Here is an 18278-nt window from a genome sequence, read left to right as displayed (position 1 = left end):
GATTTGGCTGTTGGATATAGTACTGAAGTCTAAGGAAAGTAAGGCTTTGTCACTAAAAGTGCATGAGGAGCGTGAAACTCTCGTAGAGTTCTATTCAGATTAACAGAATTGGGTCTCAATGGGGCTAACCAGCACCTGTGCATCTCCAGACTGGATCTCTGTCTGGAGTAACAATACTGTACTTTTGAAATGCATGATTACAATTCAATGCCAGGCCTGTAGTAGTGTCTTATGTTGGATAGTATATTACCATGGCCCCAAATGAGTCTAAAGGGTTGTAGGCATTTATTTCAATACAGGATTTGGGGATTGACACCAATATCAGATCACAGATTTACCTCTTAGTTGTTTAAAGCATTGTATAATATATATTTTTAGTTCTGATCTATTCATTTCTGAGTGGGCAGTCATTTCTATTTTTTTTTTTTTTTTTTTTTTTCAGATTCAGTATCAACAGGCTCGGTGTTTGGACGCAGTACAACTCTGAATATGCAGACTTCTCAACTGAATACCCCCCAAGACACGTCATGCACTCACATCCTAGTGTTTCCAACATCTGCATTCGTGCAGGTGGCAAATTCAAACTATACCACTGAGAACATTGACCTGGCGTTCAACCCCAATAACGGTTAGTACCGGCCATACAGCGAGATCAGTCCAAGCTTGCCAGTTGGAGGGCATCCGCTAGAAAAAGCTTTTGTATTTTTAGAAGTGGCTTGCTTTAGTGCATTGGGCTTTCCTGTTGGCTGTCTTCCAGCTGTTTATCTGTCCTGGTAGGAGTTCCTGTTTTGTTACTTGCTGAGCATATGCTTTAAACCCTTGTGACAGTCACCTGTTCCTGGCAGCACCCAGTAGGTGACTAGATTTGAAGAACCTACTGGGGCTCTGGTTTAACCCTTTGCAGTCCATTTATTCAGCGCTTGTCAGGCATCAGGCCGAATTTATTTTCACACGTGCTGTTTATTTTACACGTGCTGTTTATTTTTTTTCCCCCTGTTTAAAAGGTATTGAATGCAAAAACAGCTACCTCATTTGTTATGTCTGTGTCATCTCTGTAGTGGATGGGGCTATGATACGCCCCTTTTTTTTCGGTTTCATTTGTCCACTGAAAGGTTTTCTCTGCTTTTTCCGGAGAAAAAATGACTAGAGACCTGTGCGTTATGTCTTTTTTTGATTATATTGGACAGGAAAGGGAAAATTGTAATGTCGGACTTAGTCCGACATAGGACTGCAAAGGGTTAATTCCAGAAGAATCGCTAGGAGTCTGTACATATAAATTAACATATGCGACATGTCTGGCAGGCCCTATTCTTTCTACACAGAGTGTGATGTGGCTTTTGGGAATCAGATTTTAATGAGTGCATTTTGTTTGATTTATCCCTGTAATAGTCACTTTTGCATGTTCTGTCCTTCCAGATGGAGCAGATGGAATGGGCATCTTTGATTTGTTAGACACAGGGGAGGACCTGGTTGACCCAGACATCATCAGTATCTTGCCTGCATCTCCCACAAATTCACCAGTACATTCGCCAGGCTCACACTACCCACATGGGGGGGATGGAAGCAAGGTAAGCTTGGCCAGTATATTTACCTACAAGAACAAACTTGCTTTGAGCATGGAAAATGCTCCTTCAGAAATGTTAAATCCAGTAAAAGTTCACGGCATACCACTTCAGAACTCAACATTGTTGAAATACAAACTGTCTTGTTTGAAAATACAATTGATTGATTAAAATCCTTCAGTACGCTGGGGCTTTCTGCCAGTTAAACTGGCATACTACTTGCGGTTTAGCATTCTGCTGCGTTTCTGTTCAAATTGCATTGCATCTGAGAGCTTGTCATTTTAACCCTCATATTTTTCTATTTTCAGGGGCAGAGTACAGACCGGCTGCTCTCCACAGAATCTCATGATGAAGCTCCTAACATTCTCCAGCAGCCTCTGGCTCTTGGCTATTTTGTATCGACCGCCAAAGCTGGCCCTCTGCCAGACTGGTTTTGGTCTGCTTGCCCGCAAGCACAGAACCAATGTCCACTTTTCCTTAAGGTAACTGTTTATTGTTCATCCAACTTTCATACCAAGACATGAATACGTCAAGCATGTTCTCTCTCTGTACTGAATACAGATCAGTTGTATTGATCTCAACTGTTGTAAAACTAGCTTTATTTTTAAATGGTCCATTTAGTTTAATGAAATTAATGTTTTCAACAACAAAAAAATGCATTAATAGAGATGGTGTATTTATTTGAACATCATGCAAATTGGGTGATTTATTTATTTTTTTGTGCAAAGGTAGTTTGTTTTCATTTATCATCATCTATGTTCACATACTTATCAAATATACTGTAAACATCTGCTTTATTGCAGCGCCAGATATACTCGGGTTAGTGCAATAGCAGATTCAAACAGAACCCTTCTAACTTGGCTTTTATTGTCTTCAGGCCTCTTTGCACCTCCATGTGCCTTCAGTGCAATCGGACGAGCTCCTTCACAGTAAACACTCCCACCCTCTCGACTCAAACCAGACCTCCGACGTCCTCAGGTACTGAAAACCAAGCAAGCATGGATCATTAGGATATTTAGTGTGAATCTGAGATTGGAGAAAGTAGTAATCATGTAACAAACCTGAGCATTCAAACTTAAACTCCCAGTGTATGTGTCTAGTTCAGAGCAATACTAGGAGATTGAGGCTTGGTGTTGCTTCCCTGTCCCTTTCTTACAAGGGTACCACACACAGGCTGGGTGGAAAATGATTTTTGGATATGTCCTTGAACAAGAGATCTGTAATTTGTATGCATGTCAAATGTGAATGCAATTCTAGCAATGCATTTCTACCAGTTTTAAACTTTAATATACAAGATTGTTTATTTTAACAGTTGAAAAGCCAGTGGATGCCATTGCAGGGTGGGGTTTCAGTACTGGAGTTGGAGCGGCTTGTTCAGTCTCTCTGCTTGTCTGTTACCGTAGTTCCGTTGTGAAAAACCACAGCAAAGTCTTTTAAAAAGGATATCTGTGTGACTCATGCTCATTATTAATCCCCAGGGGAAATGTATATGAGCTTGAAGCTCCATTTCAAGTTAGCGTTCAATCCCAAAGCCTGTCAGACTTTAGATGGATTGTCGCCGGAGCGTGTTAAAATTGGTCAACAGATTAAATATTTTCTAACTTGGAAAATCTACTTTGCGGCGACTCCTCACAGTTTTTAAATGATTTACTGCAGATCATTTTATCGCCATTTTGAAATTAAGGTATTTCAGTCCTCTTTCACCCTGGAAATACGGATGAAACAAACAGCAAGTTATACATGGTCCCTCTGGGTTGTTAGTATGCAACAATTTATGTAGACTCTTAGACAGCCAACAGGTACATTTCATTTGATCAGGATCATTTACTTTCCCAGGTCACTGAATGATTATCTGTTGTGTTGCATGTTCTCGTAACGCCTGTTCTGTGCATGCAGGCTGTGATCATTAACCCTGTTTCCTTACTCTTGCAGGTTTGTGTTGGAACAGTACAACGCCCTCTCCTGGCTGACCTGTGACCCAGCGACCCAGGACCGGCGCTCCTGTCTCCCAATCCACTTGGTGGTGCTCAATCAGATGTACAACTTCATCATGAATATGCTATGATTGGCAGAACCTGAACTTTCTCAAGGGAGGAAATGTATTTGAAAGGGATTTTGTGTGACCGATTACTACAGTGCTGGACTTTATAAGAGTTTGAAACTGTCTCCCAATGCATGTGCAAAGGGTATGAGATGTTTCTTCCAACAAATATCATTGTGGCTGTATGGTTTGCTTTTAAGTCATTATATTTCGAGGACTTGTAGAAATACGAGATAAAGAAACTATGATCTAAAAAGAACTAAACCGCAGCCCTGATATTTGTTAGTTGCATCAGACATCGTGGATTCAAATATATAATGTCTGCTGTCAGATGTTTTGGAAGATAAGGGATGCTCTTAATAAACCACAAATGAATCGATTCCTGCATAAAGACCTGACAATTCCTGTTTTGGATGGTAGTACCTAGCACCAATATCCAAGTGAAATGCCTGCATCTATCTTATTTATTGTAAGTTTTTAAATGTATAAATTGTCTTATATTTCTTAACCTCTTTTTATATATATATATATTAAAAAAATAATCCTAGAAGGTTTATACCGCCTTCTTGCTTTAAAGCAATTGGTCAAAATTATATGTAACCGTCTTAATTAAAGAAATACAAAAAAGAAAAAAAAAGTTGCAGTAGGTTGCTTTTTAGAGTATTATAATTTTTTGTAAGGGGGACAGAAATTTGTATTGCCATGATGTACAGATGAAAATAAATGGGTTGGGGTGGGGTTAATGTCCATACCTTGAAGAGTGGGGATTTACAGCTTAGCTGTACCTGCTGAGTACTTGTACAGCAATGAAATTCACTGTGTCTATTCAAAAGAAAGAGGTACATTGTCGTAAATAGTATTTTATACCACACATTTAGAGAGACAAACCAAACGGCGCTATATATATATATAAAATTAGTTGTACCACCGACTGTGGTGCAACTTCTGTTTGAGGAATAAAGCGAGTCTACTCAATTCCCCTGTGCTTGTGTTTATTTGGGGGTGGGGGGGGGAGGGGTGGCCGTCAGCCCTCCAGAGTAACTAAAGAGTATCTGGCATGTAATGAGAGAAGTACAACATACCAGATTCAGAAGCAAGGAGGAAAGGCCAGTAAGCCGTCTGGAGGAAAGGTACCAGGAGCGTTGCGTGAATAAATAAATGTGTGGTGTAAATGATTTTAAAGCCTGTGGTTTATGCAAAGTGTATTCCAGTTCAGGTCCTTAACCCTCCTGTTTTGGAATACACCTGCATATTTAATAAATAAAATAGCCTTTTTTTTTTTCTTTTCTCATGCTTCAAACCAATTACAATGCTTGACAAACAAACAAACAAACAAAAAAAAGTTTGATGCCCTGTAGTTTTTCATTTAAATTTGTAGAGTTCTCTTATCAATCCAAGCTTAACTGGTTTGTGATTTTGGTTATTCTGCATTGATGGTAGAGTTGGCCACTTTTTCATTTGTGTGTAAATATATAAATATATATAAATAAAATGATGTCAACAGATTTTATTTGTTTCTACTGTATAAAAAATTGTGCAAAGTGGCAACTAGTAGCAGTTAATGTTTCTCCAGAACACATGTTAAGATTTTCCTAATGGAGCACTTACATTTTTGAATTTGGAATATCAGTGCATTTTGACAATTTTTAAAACATAACAGAATGGTAGATATTTGGATTGGTCTGGGTTCAGTGCTTCAGTTATTTTATATTGCTGAATTCCTATACTATGGTGCAGCACCAATTTGGCTTCAACTGCAAATATATATATATTTTCCCTTCATTGTAGCATTCCTTATTTTACACTACCTTATTACACGAAGTTGGTTTTTGTGGTGTTTCCAGTAATTTTCTGAAATAATTGATGTGGGGGATTCAACAAATATAAAGGCAATCTATGGGGTCATGGTGTGGTCACATTTAAAAACAAATGGGATTAACATTGTGTAATCAGTTTATTCCAGAGGGGAGGGATCCATTAAAGCATTTTGCTGAGGTCTACCTGTAGTGTCTTTTGAAGTGCAGGTTGCTGCTTTAGGGTTATGAAATGAATAGGGATTGATTTATCGTGGTGATGAATCGGCAGAGTGGATATTATTTATGATTACGTGTGCTCTTTCTATAGAAAGAATGTTATTGATATTGAATCGCACAGAAATGCTCGGTTCTAAATGATTTGTGTGTGTGTGTGTAGCTATGGAGGAATATTCAGATTTATTTTCCAAAGAATAGCACTTGCCAATATGTTTAAACAAATCTCTCGCCAATTAAACCATCCTTCCTTGTTACAGCCCATGTATTTCCTACTTACACTTGCTGTTTCAGTACCGTTTAATGCATTGTTTATGACGATTATTCTTTGTAAGTATTTGTGTTCATCCAAATTGCAGTGAAAGTTTAAGGTATTGTAACATAACGATCTTTGTGTTTTATTTTTATCAAGGATTTCAAAGCCACCATATTCTACCTAAATCTCATGCAAAGAAAAACAAAAAGCATACTTACTGTCACATTCTTGAGTGCTTTAAACCCTAAAGGCAAAAGAACAAAGCACATTGGAATATATATGCCTCCTAGTTTCAAATGTGCTACAGATATCATTTCAAACCATGAAAGAAAAGCTACACAGGTCCAAGTATAAACTATCTATATCTATCTATACAAACAGAGAGACAGATATATAATAAAGCTGTGTATTTTCAAAAGTAAAATCTTAATTCCAGAGCATATGACTTATTTTTATATTATGTCCTGTTATCAAAATTCTTAATGCAGTAATTGCAGCTTTCAATGTGTATCATGTACTGGAGAATTATCTATCAGCTAAAGTGGCAATCCTATTATAGATTGAGTCTTGCCATAATCAGAGTTGGTGTGGAACTTAATTTTCTAACGTCAAAAGGTGCAACTTCCAGTCCTGAATGGTGCAATGCAGAAGAAAGTACTTGGTCCTCAAGCAGCCTTTGCTTTCATGTTTTATGTGTGGTGTAATGTGAAATGTGTCTTAACTTTCCTTTAATTAGGAGTGCTTTTTTTAAAAAAAAAAAAAAAAAAAAAGACAAATCTAGTTTGATTTATTTTGAAGACATAAAAAGATCATCTTGTTTGTTTTTATGACCTTAATCAAACTGTATCCTGGTGTTTTATGGAGACACACTAAAGCTACCGTCAGGCCTGAAAGCTGAGAATTGTACAAATTGTGGTTCGAAGAAATTAAAGAAAAAAAAAAAAGTTCATTCTTTTTAAACAGTTTCGGATGAAAAATAAAATAATTTATTCATAAAGATTTTGTGTGTGTGTGTGTGTGTGTGTGTGTTTTCTTTCTTTCTCTAAAGCCGAGTTGAAATTTATTTAAACAATCAGAAATGTTTCTAATTTTAGGCCACCAAACTTCATTGCTAATTGTGCAGGTCATTTGTTTTCTAGATTGAGGATATTGCTAAACGGCCTTACAGTACTATACTGTGTGACTGATCTGTGGCGTAAGGTTTTGCAATTAAAGTAAAACACGTAACTGTGTTTTTTTTTTTTTAAGATTAGAAGAGGTATGTGTAATATATGACAGTAATTTTTAAATACCGTCTTCACGTTAATGGAACATGCTGAGTTAGACACTTGACTCAGTTCCCGGTGCTGTGTTCAATTTACAGTCTAGTACAGTAATATTCACCTTGCTTGTTTTGGTTTGCCATTGTATCCTATAGGCATTTCTGAGAAGTGCAGCGCTCGCTGGCTCCTCGACGTCTTTTCCGCCGTTAATCAAATGTAAATATCGCAGGGCTGCTGCTGAGGGGGCACTTGCAGCGAAGTAGTAACAGCAAAGCTGATACAATGAATGCACAGAGTGGAGTGAGTTTCGCAACCCTGTGGGTTTAAAACGACATTAATTAGTGTAGTGATATGCTAGATTCTGTTTTTACAAAACTATATTAATAATCGGAAATCATTTGTATTTTGTTATTTTTTTTTTTTTTTTTTACCAAACCTGGAAGTACAGGTAAGTAGAATGAAACCATTAGAGTTCTGCGAGAGGAGCCGCCTGTTAAGCACAGCAGTTAGGTACAGGCAATAATCGAGTCCGAGGCTCGAGTGTGACAGCAGGGCCCCGGCGCTGCGCTTGGACCGGGTCTACATACATAAACGTGTTTTCAAATCAGGTAAGATGAAGCCACATAGAAAAAAAAACAAAAATTTTGCATGAAAATAATAAAGTCTGTAACACAAAGAAGCAAATCTTAATTTATCAGCGTGTATACAATACAGTTTTAACACTACCGTTTCTAATGTGATTTGTGTACAGTAGTTTTAATACTACCGTTTCCAATGTTTTTTTTTTTTTATAGTTTTGTTTTAATGTTCCCAAACTTTTGTTAATTCAGTAAAATGTATTGATTAAATTGAAAGGAATTGATGCTGCGCTCTTGCTTATTCCTCTCAACACGGAGCGTGGTACCTAGAATAATGTGGCTGACAGTTAAGTGATAAAGATATGGTTAGTAATCTGCTGTTCATTTTATAATTTAAGAAAAACAAATATATACTGAAAAAAAAAAAAAAAAACATTTTTTATTAGGCGCATTTTCGTGGCCGATGTGAGCAAATGTATACATGTTTTGCTTTGGAAAGTCGATATTTTACACCCGCGAGTTTTAATTTGCCTAATTATTTAATTTTGTGAATTTTTAGATTTTTTTTTTTTCTAAACTTTTTAAGGAACACGCAGCAACTGGGAAATAGTATTTATCAGGGTGTCCAAGCTGGAAAAGAAGTTATCCCAAGCACAGTTTCTTCCCTGAACACATTTTTTTTTAAAATAGCCATGCCAGCTTTTACACTGTCTGTACCTTCAAAGGCAGGTTTTCATTGGCATCTGTGTTTGATCCTGTCTCAAAAGTTTGCACTATCCTAATAGACTAGATTTGAAGGCTTTAAAGCAAAAATAAGATTACAGATTTTACAAAACATTTAACCAAAAATAGCCTGTTTTATGAAGAGCTTGCATTAACAAATTATATTATAGTAAATTATCACTATAAATCAACTTTTATTTTTTAAATGAAAACCATGAAATAGTTTAAAACAGCAGCCTCTTGCTGGATTGTGTGATTTTTTTTTATTCCTTCAAAATAAATTTTCAAATTGGTCTGTTCCTTATTTAGATTTAGACTCATACAAAATGGCAGAGTGTGCGGCTCTTCAGTTTGTGAGCCCATATGCCTTCGAAGCAATGCAGAAAGTGGATGTGGTTCGGCTGGCTGCTCTCAGTGACCCTGAGCTGAGGCTGCTGCTGCCCTGCCTGGTTAGAATGGCCCTGTGCGCTCCTGCAGACCAGAGCCACGCCTGGGCCGAGGATAAAAAACTGATCCTGCGGCTCCTCTCGGGAGTGGAAGCCGTCAACTCCATCGTCGCCCTGCTGTCCGTCGACTTCCACGCACTGGAACAGGACGCCAGAAAAGAACAGCAGCTCAGGTAATCGCTGGAGAGAGTACTGACAAGCCTGGAACTCTGATCCATTCTTCATAGCATCTTGATTGTGAATACACTGTTAGATGAACCTTGAGTGGGTGGGTTGGTTAACCGGGAAAATGAACACAATCAGAGAAACGGTACCAAAAAAATATCTTAAAACGGATGTGTCATTTTTCTTTGTTTTTATAAAAACGGTGCTTGTGCAAGGTGTGTGTTATTTTCTGTAGTGTCATGGATATGTGGTTTGCTCAGAGTGCTTTCTGAATGTGTTCGATTCATTTTCGTGGTGTGGGTTGTCACATTGTTTGCCCCTCTGCTAGACACAAGCCAGGGGGATCAAGTGGGGAGAGCATCTTGGTGTCCCAGCTGCAGCACGGACTGACCTTGGAGTTTGAACACAGCGATCCACTCAGGAGGCTAAGGCTGGCACTCAGTGAATTACTAGCTATAATGAACAAGGTATGATTTACATTGCTTGCTTATATCGGTGATTTGCATCATAGCAGAGGTCAGCTTTAACCCTTGGTTAACAGAGTATCTAATGTTAATGCTATACCTAGTGGTATCCAGTTGTCCGCTTGTTAAACTGTTCCAATCTTTTTATTGTATAGGTATCTGATTCAAATGGAGAGTTTTTCTTAAAGTCTTCAGAGCTTTTTGAAAGCACTGTCTATCTAGAAGAAGTGGCAGATGTCCTCTGTATTTTACAAGCAGGTAGTACGCCTCATTAAAACTGTGGTAAATTGAAAACTGTAGTATTAGTAGTTGCAAGTGTTTTATTGTATGTTGTCTTTTTTTAAATGGTATTATAAAACATGGAGTTGGGGTTATCTTCCCTTTTGTGTTGCACTGACATTTTGCTTTAATCAAAAGGGGTATTAATTGGGGATTTGTCACCCCCTTGTGGACTGTTTGAAAAGGGACTGAAGTGAAATAATGTAGGAAAAATAAAAAACGACATTTACTTTTACTTGACATTAAGGCTGGGGCGGGGCCTAAATTTTCCCTATCGCTTCATCAACATTATGAAAGGGTAAAAAAATAAATATTACTGTGTAACACAGCAAGTAACACTATTGTAGTGTGTGTGTGTGTGTGTGTGTGTGTGTATATATATATATATATATATATATATATATATACACACACACACACCCGAAGAGACATTGGTACATGTTCTACATGTAAAAACACATATGTTATGGTTGAAAACACAGATTTTGAGATGGTGTGCTTTTTACAAATGCACATTTTTAAAGGCTAGCGCGACCTCTGCATCTCTAAATGGCCACGCAAATTAGTTGGGATACCGGAGAATTCCAAACATTACTTTCTTTACTTTTCTTTCTTTCTGTCTTACTTTAGAAAACAATAGTCAAACCTCGAAAGGCATTGCAGCTCGCTCGATACAGTATTTGTAATTCTAGCACAACGCTCTTAACTCCTGCACAGATCCAAACCCATCAGTAAACACTGACAGGGGGCAGGGCAGGGGGTAGAAGATGAGCTCAATTGCATGCAGATTCAGTGAGTCAGGGGAGCAGAGACGCTCTGCGTTTAATGCAAAAGATAATGGCCAATTCCAAATTTTATAAAAAATAAATAAAAGCTTTTCTTTGTTTAAACCCTTTACACAGAAACGATGCACAGACTTGACTAGTTGTCAAGTGATATGATGCATCGCCTCAGCCTCACTTGACATGCTATTAATTCACTACTCCCATTTAGTGTCTTGGTCAAATAACCAATAATTAATGTACCTGCTATGTTTATGAATACAAGTGACTCTGTAGATGATAGTACATCGTGATAGTAAAAAAAATGGAGCCCCGTTCCTCCCAATCTCCGCTGCGAAATGTTTTGTCATTTTACAATGTATATTCCCCTTTTCCTTGCAGAACTGCCGTCACTGTTACCAATTATAGACGTAGCTGAAGCCCTGCTGCATGTTCGGAATGGCGAATGGTTCCTCTGTCTATCAGTAGCAAATGTTCCTGACAGCTTCAATGAAGGTATCTTTCCTAAAATGCTAGTATTAAAACAAGTATTTAAATATTCAAGGAAGAAAACTAAAGCTAAAATGTGGCTTGAAATATATTCAGAGTCTAAAAATATCTTGTTCTTTTGACTCATTTTAAGCCTTACAAGTTGAACTGGTGAGACGTTTGAACATTTTCCCATGAGAAATAACAGCTGCTAGGTAGCAGTTTTGTGGATTGCTTCTCATCTTGGTAGCTACTCAGTGACCTTAGTTGATACTGAGAAAGGAAGAGTTAACCTAAGAGATAACCCTAGCACTTGCATCCCATTGTAAGTGTTAAAATGCTGCACAGTAGCTTCGAAACCTCTTTTCTCTTTTTAGTGTGCAGAGGTTTGATAAAGAACGGAGAGCGTCAGGATGAGGAAAGCGTGGGGGGTCGGCGCAGAACGGAGGCTCTTCGACAGCTCTGTCAGATGAACCCTTCACAGGCTCTGAGTGTCCGAGCCATGGTGGTGAGACCTGCTGTTCACCAAATAAAAAAATAAAAAACACAGCCTCGGAGAATCATTTAAAGAAGGCTTTGTTTAGTGGTCTATCTCCTAATCGTCTAAAGACTTGTAATACAATGAAACAACCTTTCTAATGCTTCGCTGTTTAGATCTTATAGTACATTTGCCAGCATATAAAGTTAAATGTTTTGGTACAGGCAGATTTATCTAGATAAAGGTTTATTTTTTTTTTTTTGTTCTGTAGGTGGAAGAGTGCCACCTTCCTGGGCTTGGTGTGGCGTTGACATTGGATCACACCAAATCTGACACGGCAGATGATGCGGTGAGCAACCTGGTCTCATTTGTCAGCGGTCTGCTCCTGGGAACCAATGCCAAAGTGCGAACCTGGTTTGGAATGTTTATCCGAAATGGTCAACAGGTGAGAGCGTTTCCTTTTACAGCTCTGGCCAAAAGCTTTGCATCACCTCTAATTATGGGATTGAGACAAAATAAAAAAACAACTATAGGAACATAATTTAGATATTTTATTTAGCATCATGTAATGAAAGAAACTACAAAGTGATATAAAAGTCTACCGGAAGCCATAATAGCAGTACAGTATTTCATGTTAGATTTTAGATTTAGTATATGAATAACCACAAAACGGTATGTAATTCAGTATTCAGCAGGTTTCCTTCGACTTCATTGTAAAGACCTTTGCTTTAAAACTCTGTGGAAGGATTAATCAATTTTTTCGGCTCCACTGGGATCAGGTGTGGTGGTTGTCTTGTATATGTTACAATGTTGATGTTTGTTTCTCTTTTGATTAGCGAAAGAAAGAAAGCAGTTCAGTTCTCTGGCAAATGAGACGGCAGCTGCTTCTGGAGCTAGTGGCCATCCTTCCGAGGTCCAGAAGCACTCACGTCCCGAACGATAGCGATTCCGATCTGGAGCAGACAGCAGCCGGGTACTCTGGACTGAGAGAGGAGCATGTGGTGAAAGCCAGCGCTTTGCTGCGGCTGTACTGTGCACTGATGGGGATAGCTGGTCTCAGGTAAGAAGTCATTTTCAATCTTGGCACTATCATGAGTGTTTAGTTGGTTGTTGTGTCCTCCCCCCCTTTTAAAACCAGGTTTGGGTATCTCTTTTTAAATAGTGTTTATGTAATAAAATCTGAAGAGGAAAGTGTCTTGTGGGATCAAGGGTCCAATAACAGAAGTGAACTTGTGTTAACAGCACCCTTTTCTGTTTCAGCTTTTTATCGTCGCTTTCTGATATTATCACTCGTGACACACCTGGGACATGCTGATATTTAGTTTCGGTTTGGTCGTATGGCAGATTCCAGATACTAAAATAAACCAGGAATAAGAATTAGACCAACTCCTGAAAGATCATCAGTGTCTTCTATTTGACAATACTGTATAATTTAATATATATGTATGTTTTTATTGTATTTGTTTATTCACTTAGGCCTACAGACGAGGAGGCCGAGCAGCTCCTCCAGCTCATGACAAGCCGCCCCCCCGCTACCCCGGCTGGCGTGCGCTTTGTGTCGCTCTCCTTCTGCAAGCTGCTTGCATTCCCTACTCTCGTCAGGTAACAGGAATGACTTGGAATAAAGAGCCCTGGGGCTGCAGCCGGAATGACAGCTGCTGCTCCTAAAACTTTCAAAAGAAGAATAGTGACCTATAAATAAATCCATCTACCAACAATATGATTGCTGGCCTGCTATTTAAGTGTAATATACAGCTGTGGCCAAAAATATACATATGAACATGATTTAGATCTTTTTAGTTAACATCATGTAATCAAAGAAACTGCAAAATATTATCGGAAGCTATAATAGTAGCACGGTATTTCATGTTAAATTAAGTCACACTTTTCGATTTTTTTTTTTTTTTTGTCAGTTTTTTGTGACATATATGGAAAACCTCAAAGCTATATGTAGTTCAGTATGTTACAAGAGGCAGTGTGATCCAGGGCTTGTAACCAGACAGTCATCGGTTCAAATCCTACCTCTGCCACTGACTGACTCGCTGTGTGACCCTGAGCAAGTCACTTAACCTCCCTGTGCACCATCCTGCGGGTGAGATGTTAAATCAGTGTCCTATTATAAGTGACTGCAGATTATGCACAGTTCACAGCCTGCTTCTGTAAAGCGCTTTGTGATGGTGATCCACTATGAAGGGCGCTATATAAAGATATTATTATATTATTAACATAACATTATTCCTCAGGTTTCATTTGACTTTATGAAGCAAAATTAGTTAATTCTATTCGGTGATGCTAAGATTTTGCCCATAGCTGTATATGCCTTAAAACAAAGAGTCACTGCAGTGTAGAAAGGACAATAGTTTTACATTGGACTTTGCTATAGTGTTAGCGGTCCTTGCTTTACTGTATATACACAGCTGACACACGGATCACAGGAGGGGAGAGGATGCTTCACACTTGCATTGCCCACACCAAAAAAGGACCCTGATTTGCACTATTGTAGGAGCGCCTCAGGGTGTATTAGGTTTGGTGTGTGTTGAAGCTGTATGATATCTAACAGCAGCCTTTGATCTGCAGCACCCCAGAGCAGGAGCAGCTGATGGTGATGTGGCTGAGCTGGATGATTAAAGAAGAAGAATATTTTGAGAGGTGAGCATTTGTATTTGTTACAGCGCTATGCTAACCTGTTGCAATTTATTTTATTTTTTTTACCACTGTTTTTTCTAATATAGTTTAGAAAATGTGTTTTCTTTCTAAGAGGTCGCAGTGATTGCTTTCCAGCGCCTGTCTGTCTGTTTGTTTGCTGTGAAAATCCAGTGTTTCATTTTGCATTGCAGTGCTGCAGGGGTATCGGCTTCTTTTGGTGAGATGCTGCTACTGGTTGCTATGTATTTCCATAGCAACCAACTCAGTTCCATCATTGAGTTGGTCTGCTCTACTTTGGGGATGAAGGTAAAAAAAAAAAAAAAAAAAAGGACTGTGTAACTTTTGAGTTTTATCTGCCCAAGCTGGCAGTGTACAGATGTATTTTCACTCTACATACCCTTTGTATTTTTCTGTTGTATTCTTGATAGGACATCAGAGCTGTAGACGTATATCAATTTAGATTAGTCATATTATTGTATTGAACCAGGTTTGTTTGTTTTTTTGCTATTTATTTGTGACCTGATTAGTTAAACTCTTTTTTTCTTTTCTTTCTTTTACTGACATATAGAATTTAAGTCAAGGCACAATTGTGTTGTCTCATAAACTTGTTAAAAAGCCTGTTCTCTATTGTATGTTATTTACATGTGCACCACACAGTTTACATTGGGGTTTGACAGTGTTTATTCTTGACATTTCTGTAAATCTTACTGTGTGTTTGCTTCGCTTTTCTTTTAGATTGCTATTAAATCTAGCTCCCTGAGCAAAATGAAGACTATCTTTACACAGGAGATTTTCACAGAACAGGTATTTTATTATTGAAATCATTTGTTTTGAAATCAGAACTCCTCGTTTTTAAACTGTTGAAGAAGAAAGTATACTCCTTAGCTTGCAACCTGATCAAAATACAGTTAATGCAGGGTGATTGGGCACATTGCTCACTCACCACAGCAACCCTATATGTCTTAAATGTGTCTGCATTTCATGGTTATTTCTTAATGCTACCTGACCTGTGGCTGTTGTTTATCCCCAGGTTGTGACGGCTCATGCAGTTCGAGTTCCTGTTACCAACAACCTGAATGCCACCATCACTGGATTCCTTCCCATTCACTGTATCTATCAGCTGCTAAGAAGCAGAGCTTTCACCAAGCATAAAGTTTCCATCAAGGTGTGCATACAGCTTTAACTCAACTTTGCCATGCAGAAATAGCCACTGGCTATTGAGGGAATTAGATTTTTTTTTGTGTTTTTTGGAGGATGTAAAATCAAGCGATAAACAGATTGAATGTGGAGGAATTTGTTATTCAAATCAAAGTAAAAACTGTTTCACCTTTTCTGTTTTAATGCATGAAAGTGGTTTTTGCCAGCCAAAAGTTCAGAGTTCAGCCCTTGGTCTTCAGCATTTCTGCTGTGTAGTTGTTTCATAGAAATACACTGTTGTTTTAAGTTGTCTAGTGACCTGCATTTTACCAGCAACGAATCTGATTTATTTATTTCTCTTCCTGCCTCTTCTTTTTTAAACTAGGACTGGATCTACAAGCAGTTATGTGAGACGTCCACCCCACTCCACACTCAGTTACTCCCCCTTATTGACGTTTATATCAACTCCATTCTTACTCCTGCTTCCAAAGCGAGTCCTGAGGCCACCAACCAGCCAATCACGGAGCAGGAAATCCTCAATGTGTTTCAGGGACTAACAGGGGTGAGTTGCCTGGACCTTGTAAGCAATAACAATTTACTTGTACTGTATATACAAATGCAGTATTTACTGAAAGACAACCTTAGGAGAATTAATGAACACTGACAAATACATTCAAGAGACATATATTTAGGTATTGGTATATCTGATTCATTTACCGGTTTGCTGTTTGGAGTGTTATCTTTCCTACACTGCTGGAGTGGCCAGCTGTTTTGAGTGGAGTTTTCTTTCCTGGACCTTTCTTTCCTGCAGGGTTAAAAGTGTTAAGTATATTTCTTCTACAGCAGAGACAAAGGTCAGTGAGATATGGGGCAAGATGTTCATTGTTACTGCTTGAAGTGCTCTGTGCCCCTCATTTCCTCCTGGACAGTTTCATAAAGTAGCACTGTTAGGGCACATGGATAGCAACTGAAAATGGCTTTTGTTCTGAGTTACGGAAACTAAACTAAACTCATTTTGATTGTGTGCTTAGGGTGACAGCAGTCGAATTCGTCAGAGATACAATATCATGTCCCAGCTTCTGGTACTCTATTATATCCTTTCATATGAGGAGGCATTGCTGGTAAACACAAAGGCGCTTGGTATGTACTGTATGCATGCAGTTTAAACTGTACATCATTTTTATTTGACAGTTTCATCAGGAGAAACATATTCACAGGGGCTGTGATCTGTGCTGGCAAAACATCCAGTGGCTACTGATTTAAAATGTAACAAACTAAATGGTGATGGGGGGGGGGGGATAGGCAGACTTTGTCCTCTATGACATTGTGTTCATGAAGAGCTGGGAATGGGAGGCAGTATTATTTTCACTCGGATTCAATTTGATTGTAATTTACAAGTTCCTGTGTTAATTCACACTGTTTAACAGTAGATAGCAATATGGCTAAATCTCATGAGCTCTGCATAGACGCGTCATGCTCTTGTCCTCTGTTGAGGATAAAGTGGAGGCAGGTGTACATCCATGCATGTGTTTATAAAACATTTTGCATATATCTCAAGACGTGCTTATCCAATGTTGTTAACTTGCTAAGGACCATCTGTAGCTCAGACTACTTTTTCATGTTACTCCTCTTTTATAAAAGCTTGACATAGTAAAAGCATAGCATAGTGTCATAAAGCATAGGTAAGCATTGTAAAGACCAGCGAACCAGGGTAAATTTATAGTAAAGTACAACCATGTGAAAAGCATGTTTAAAACTGCAAAACTGCCATTGTAAACTTGTGTAGGGGTAATTTGTATGTACAGCATCACATGTTTCTTTTAGCGCTCATGCAACGGAAGCCTAAGTCGTACTCCGCTGCACTTATGGACCAGATTCCCATTAAGTATTTGATCCGCCAAGCTCAGGGACTTCAGCAAGAACTGGGGGGTAAGTGTGTTAACTTTCCACAGACTTTATCTGTGTTCAATGCAGAGGCATTGTCTTTGATATCCTCACATGATGCCAACACTTTCAGCATGGTGCTCTTCTGTATTATAATATTGTATAAAAACTAACAGACCCTTTTGGTTTGTTTTCTCTCATGGGATCATTTTTCAAGGTCTCCACTCTGCTCTGCTGCGGCTTCTGGCTACAAACTACCCTCACTTGTGCATGGTGGAGGACTGGATATGTGAGGAGGAAATCACTGGTACAGTCTCGCTCCTGAGGAGGATGCTGCTGACCGGCACTGCCAAGAAATACTCCCAGAAGCAGCTCCAAGAAGGTAGTCCACAGGGGAACTTTATCGCACCTTTACCGAGGGCAACAAACTTTTTAAAAAGAGAGAAACCAGATGTCGAGTAAAATAAAAATAGAAATCAATCATTAGTATATATTAAGACACACGCTACAAAAAGTATGTTGCATTATTACCCGCAGTGTTTGATAGATGCAGATTTCAGTTTTTTGAGACTGCTGTTTCTAACCTTGGTTACTGAAGTGAAAAAATCCTGATGAAACATTTTCTGTTCAGCATTCCAGATGGTCCCATCCAATAACACTCGTTTAATGCAGATCCTTGAACACCTGACACTGCTGTCTGCCAGTGACCTGATTCCCTATGTGGAGGTGCTGATGTCAAATATGAGCCGGCTCCTTAGTGTAGGAGTTTCAAGGAGAATTTTCCAGACTGTCAATAAGCTGTGGATGGTACTTAACACTGTGATGCCCAGAAGGTCAGTGCTACTTGAAGAAAATAAGAAATAGGAGGTTGAATAGCATAGAAATGTCTGTATTGCATACGCTTGCTGTCCAAGACACATATAACATTGTCTTGTGGTGTTTTTGTCTATTAAGATTGTGGGTGATGACTGTCAATGCCCTCCAGCCGTCTGTAAAGTTGCTGCGGCAGCAGAAGTACACGCAGAACGACCTGATGATCGACCCACTAATTGTCCTGCGGTGTGATCAGAGAATCTA

General features: G+C 38.7%; 2 protein-coding genes across 2 annotated transcripts in view; both read left to right on the top strand.

Annotated features, from left to right (window-relative positions):
- Positions 1-6027, top strand: part of med13a (mediator complex subunit 13a) — a 47933-nt gene extending 41906 nt beyond the window's left edge. The window contains exons 26-30 of the mRNA XM_041240869.1: positions 443-628; positions 1417-1568; positions 1871-2044; positions 2440-2540; positions 3495-6027. Coding sequence (XP_041096803.1) covers positions 443-628; positions 1417-1568; positions 1871-2044; positions 2440-2540; positions 3495-3627 — 746 coding nt within the window. The 3' untranslated portion in view covers positions 3628-6027. The remainder of the gene's footprint in view (positions 1-442; positions 629-1416; positions 1569-1870; positions 2045-2439; positions 2541-3494) is intronic.
- A 1160-nt stretch (positions 6028-7187) lies between these two features.
- On the top strand, positions 7188-18273 carry ints2 (integrator complex subunit 2; the record flags this gene model as incomplete). The annotated part of the gene is made up of 20 exons (XM_041240868.1): positions 7188-7451; positions 7600-7759; positions 8762-9071; positions 9392-9530; positions 9683-9785; positions 10970-11083; positions 11434-11564; positions 11806-11979; positions 12371-12594; positions 13011-13136; positions 14112-14183; positions 14372-14486; positions 14916-14984; positions 15211-15345; positions 15703-15879; positions 16349-16457; positions 17142-17246; positions 17419-17583; positions 17833-18034; positions 18156-18273. Coding segments are annotated over exons 3-20 (2571 nt in total), but the record flags the coding sequence as incomplete, so codon positions are not given.
- Positions 18274-18278: the final 5 nt, after the last annotated feature.

The sequence above is a fragment of the Polyodon spathula genome, unplaced genomic scaffold (assembly GCF_017654505.1).
Source record: "Polyodon spathula isolate WHYD16114869_AA unplaced genomic scaffold, ASM1765450v1 scaffolds_705, whole genome shotgun sequence".
Lineage (NCBI taxonomy): Eukaryota > Metazoa > Chordata > Actinopteri > Acipenseriformes > Polyodontidae > Polyodon > Polyodon spathula.
Note: the sequence above shows the minus strand (reverse complement) of the source record. Positions and strands in the feature narration are given on the sequence as shown.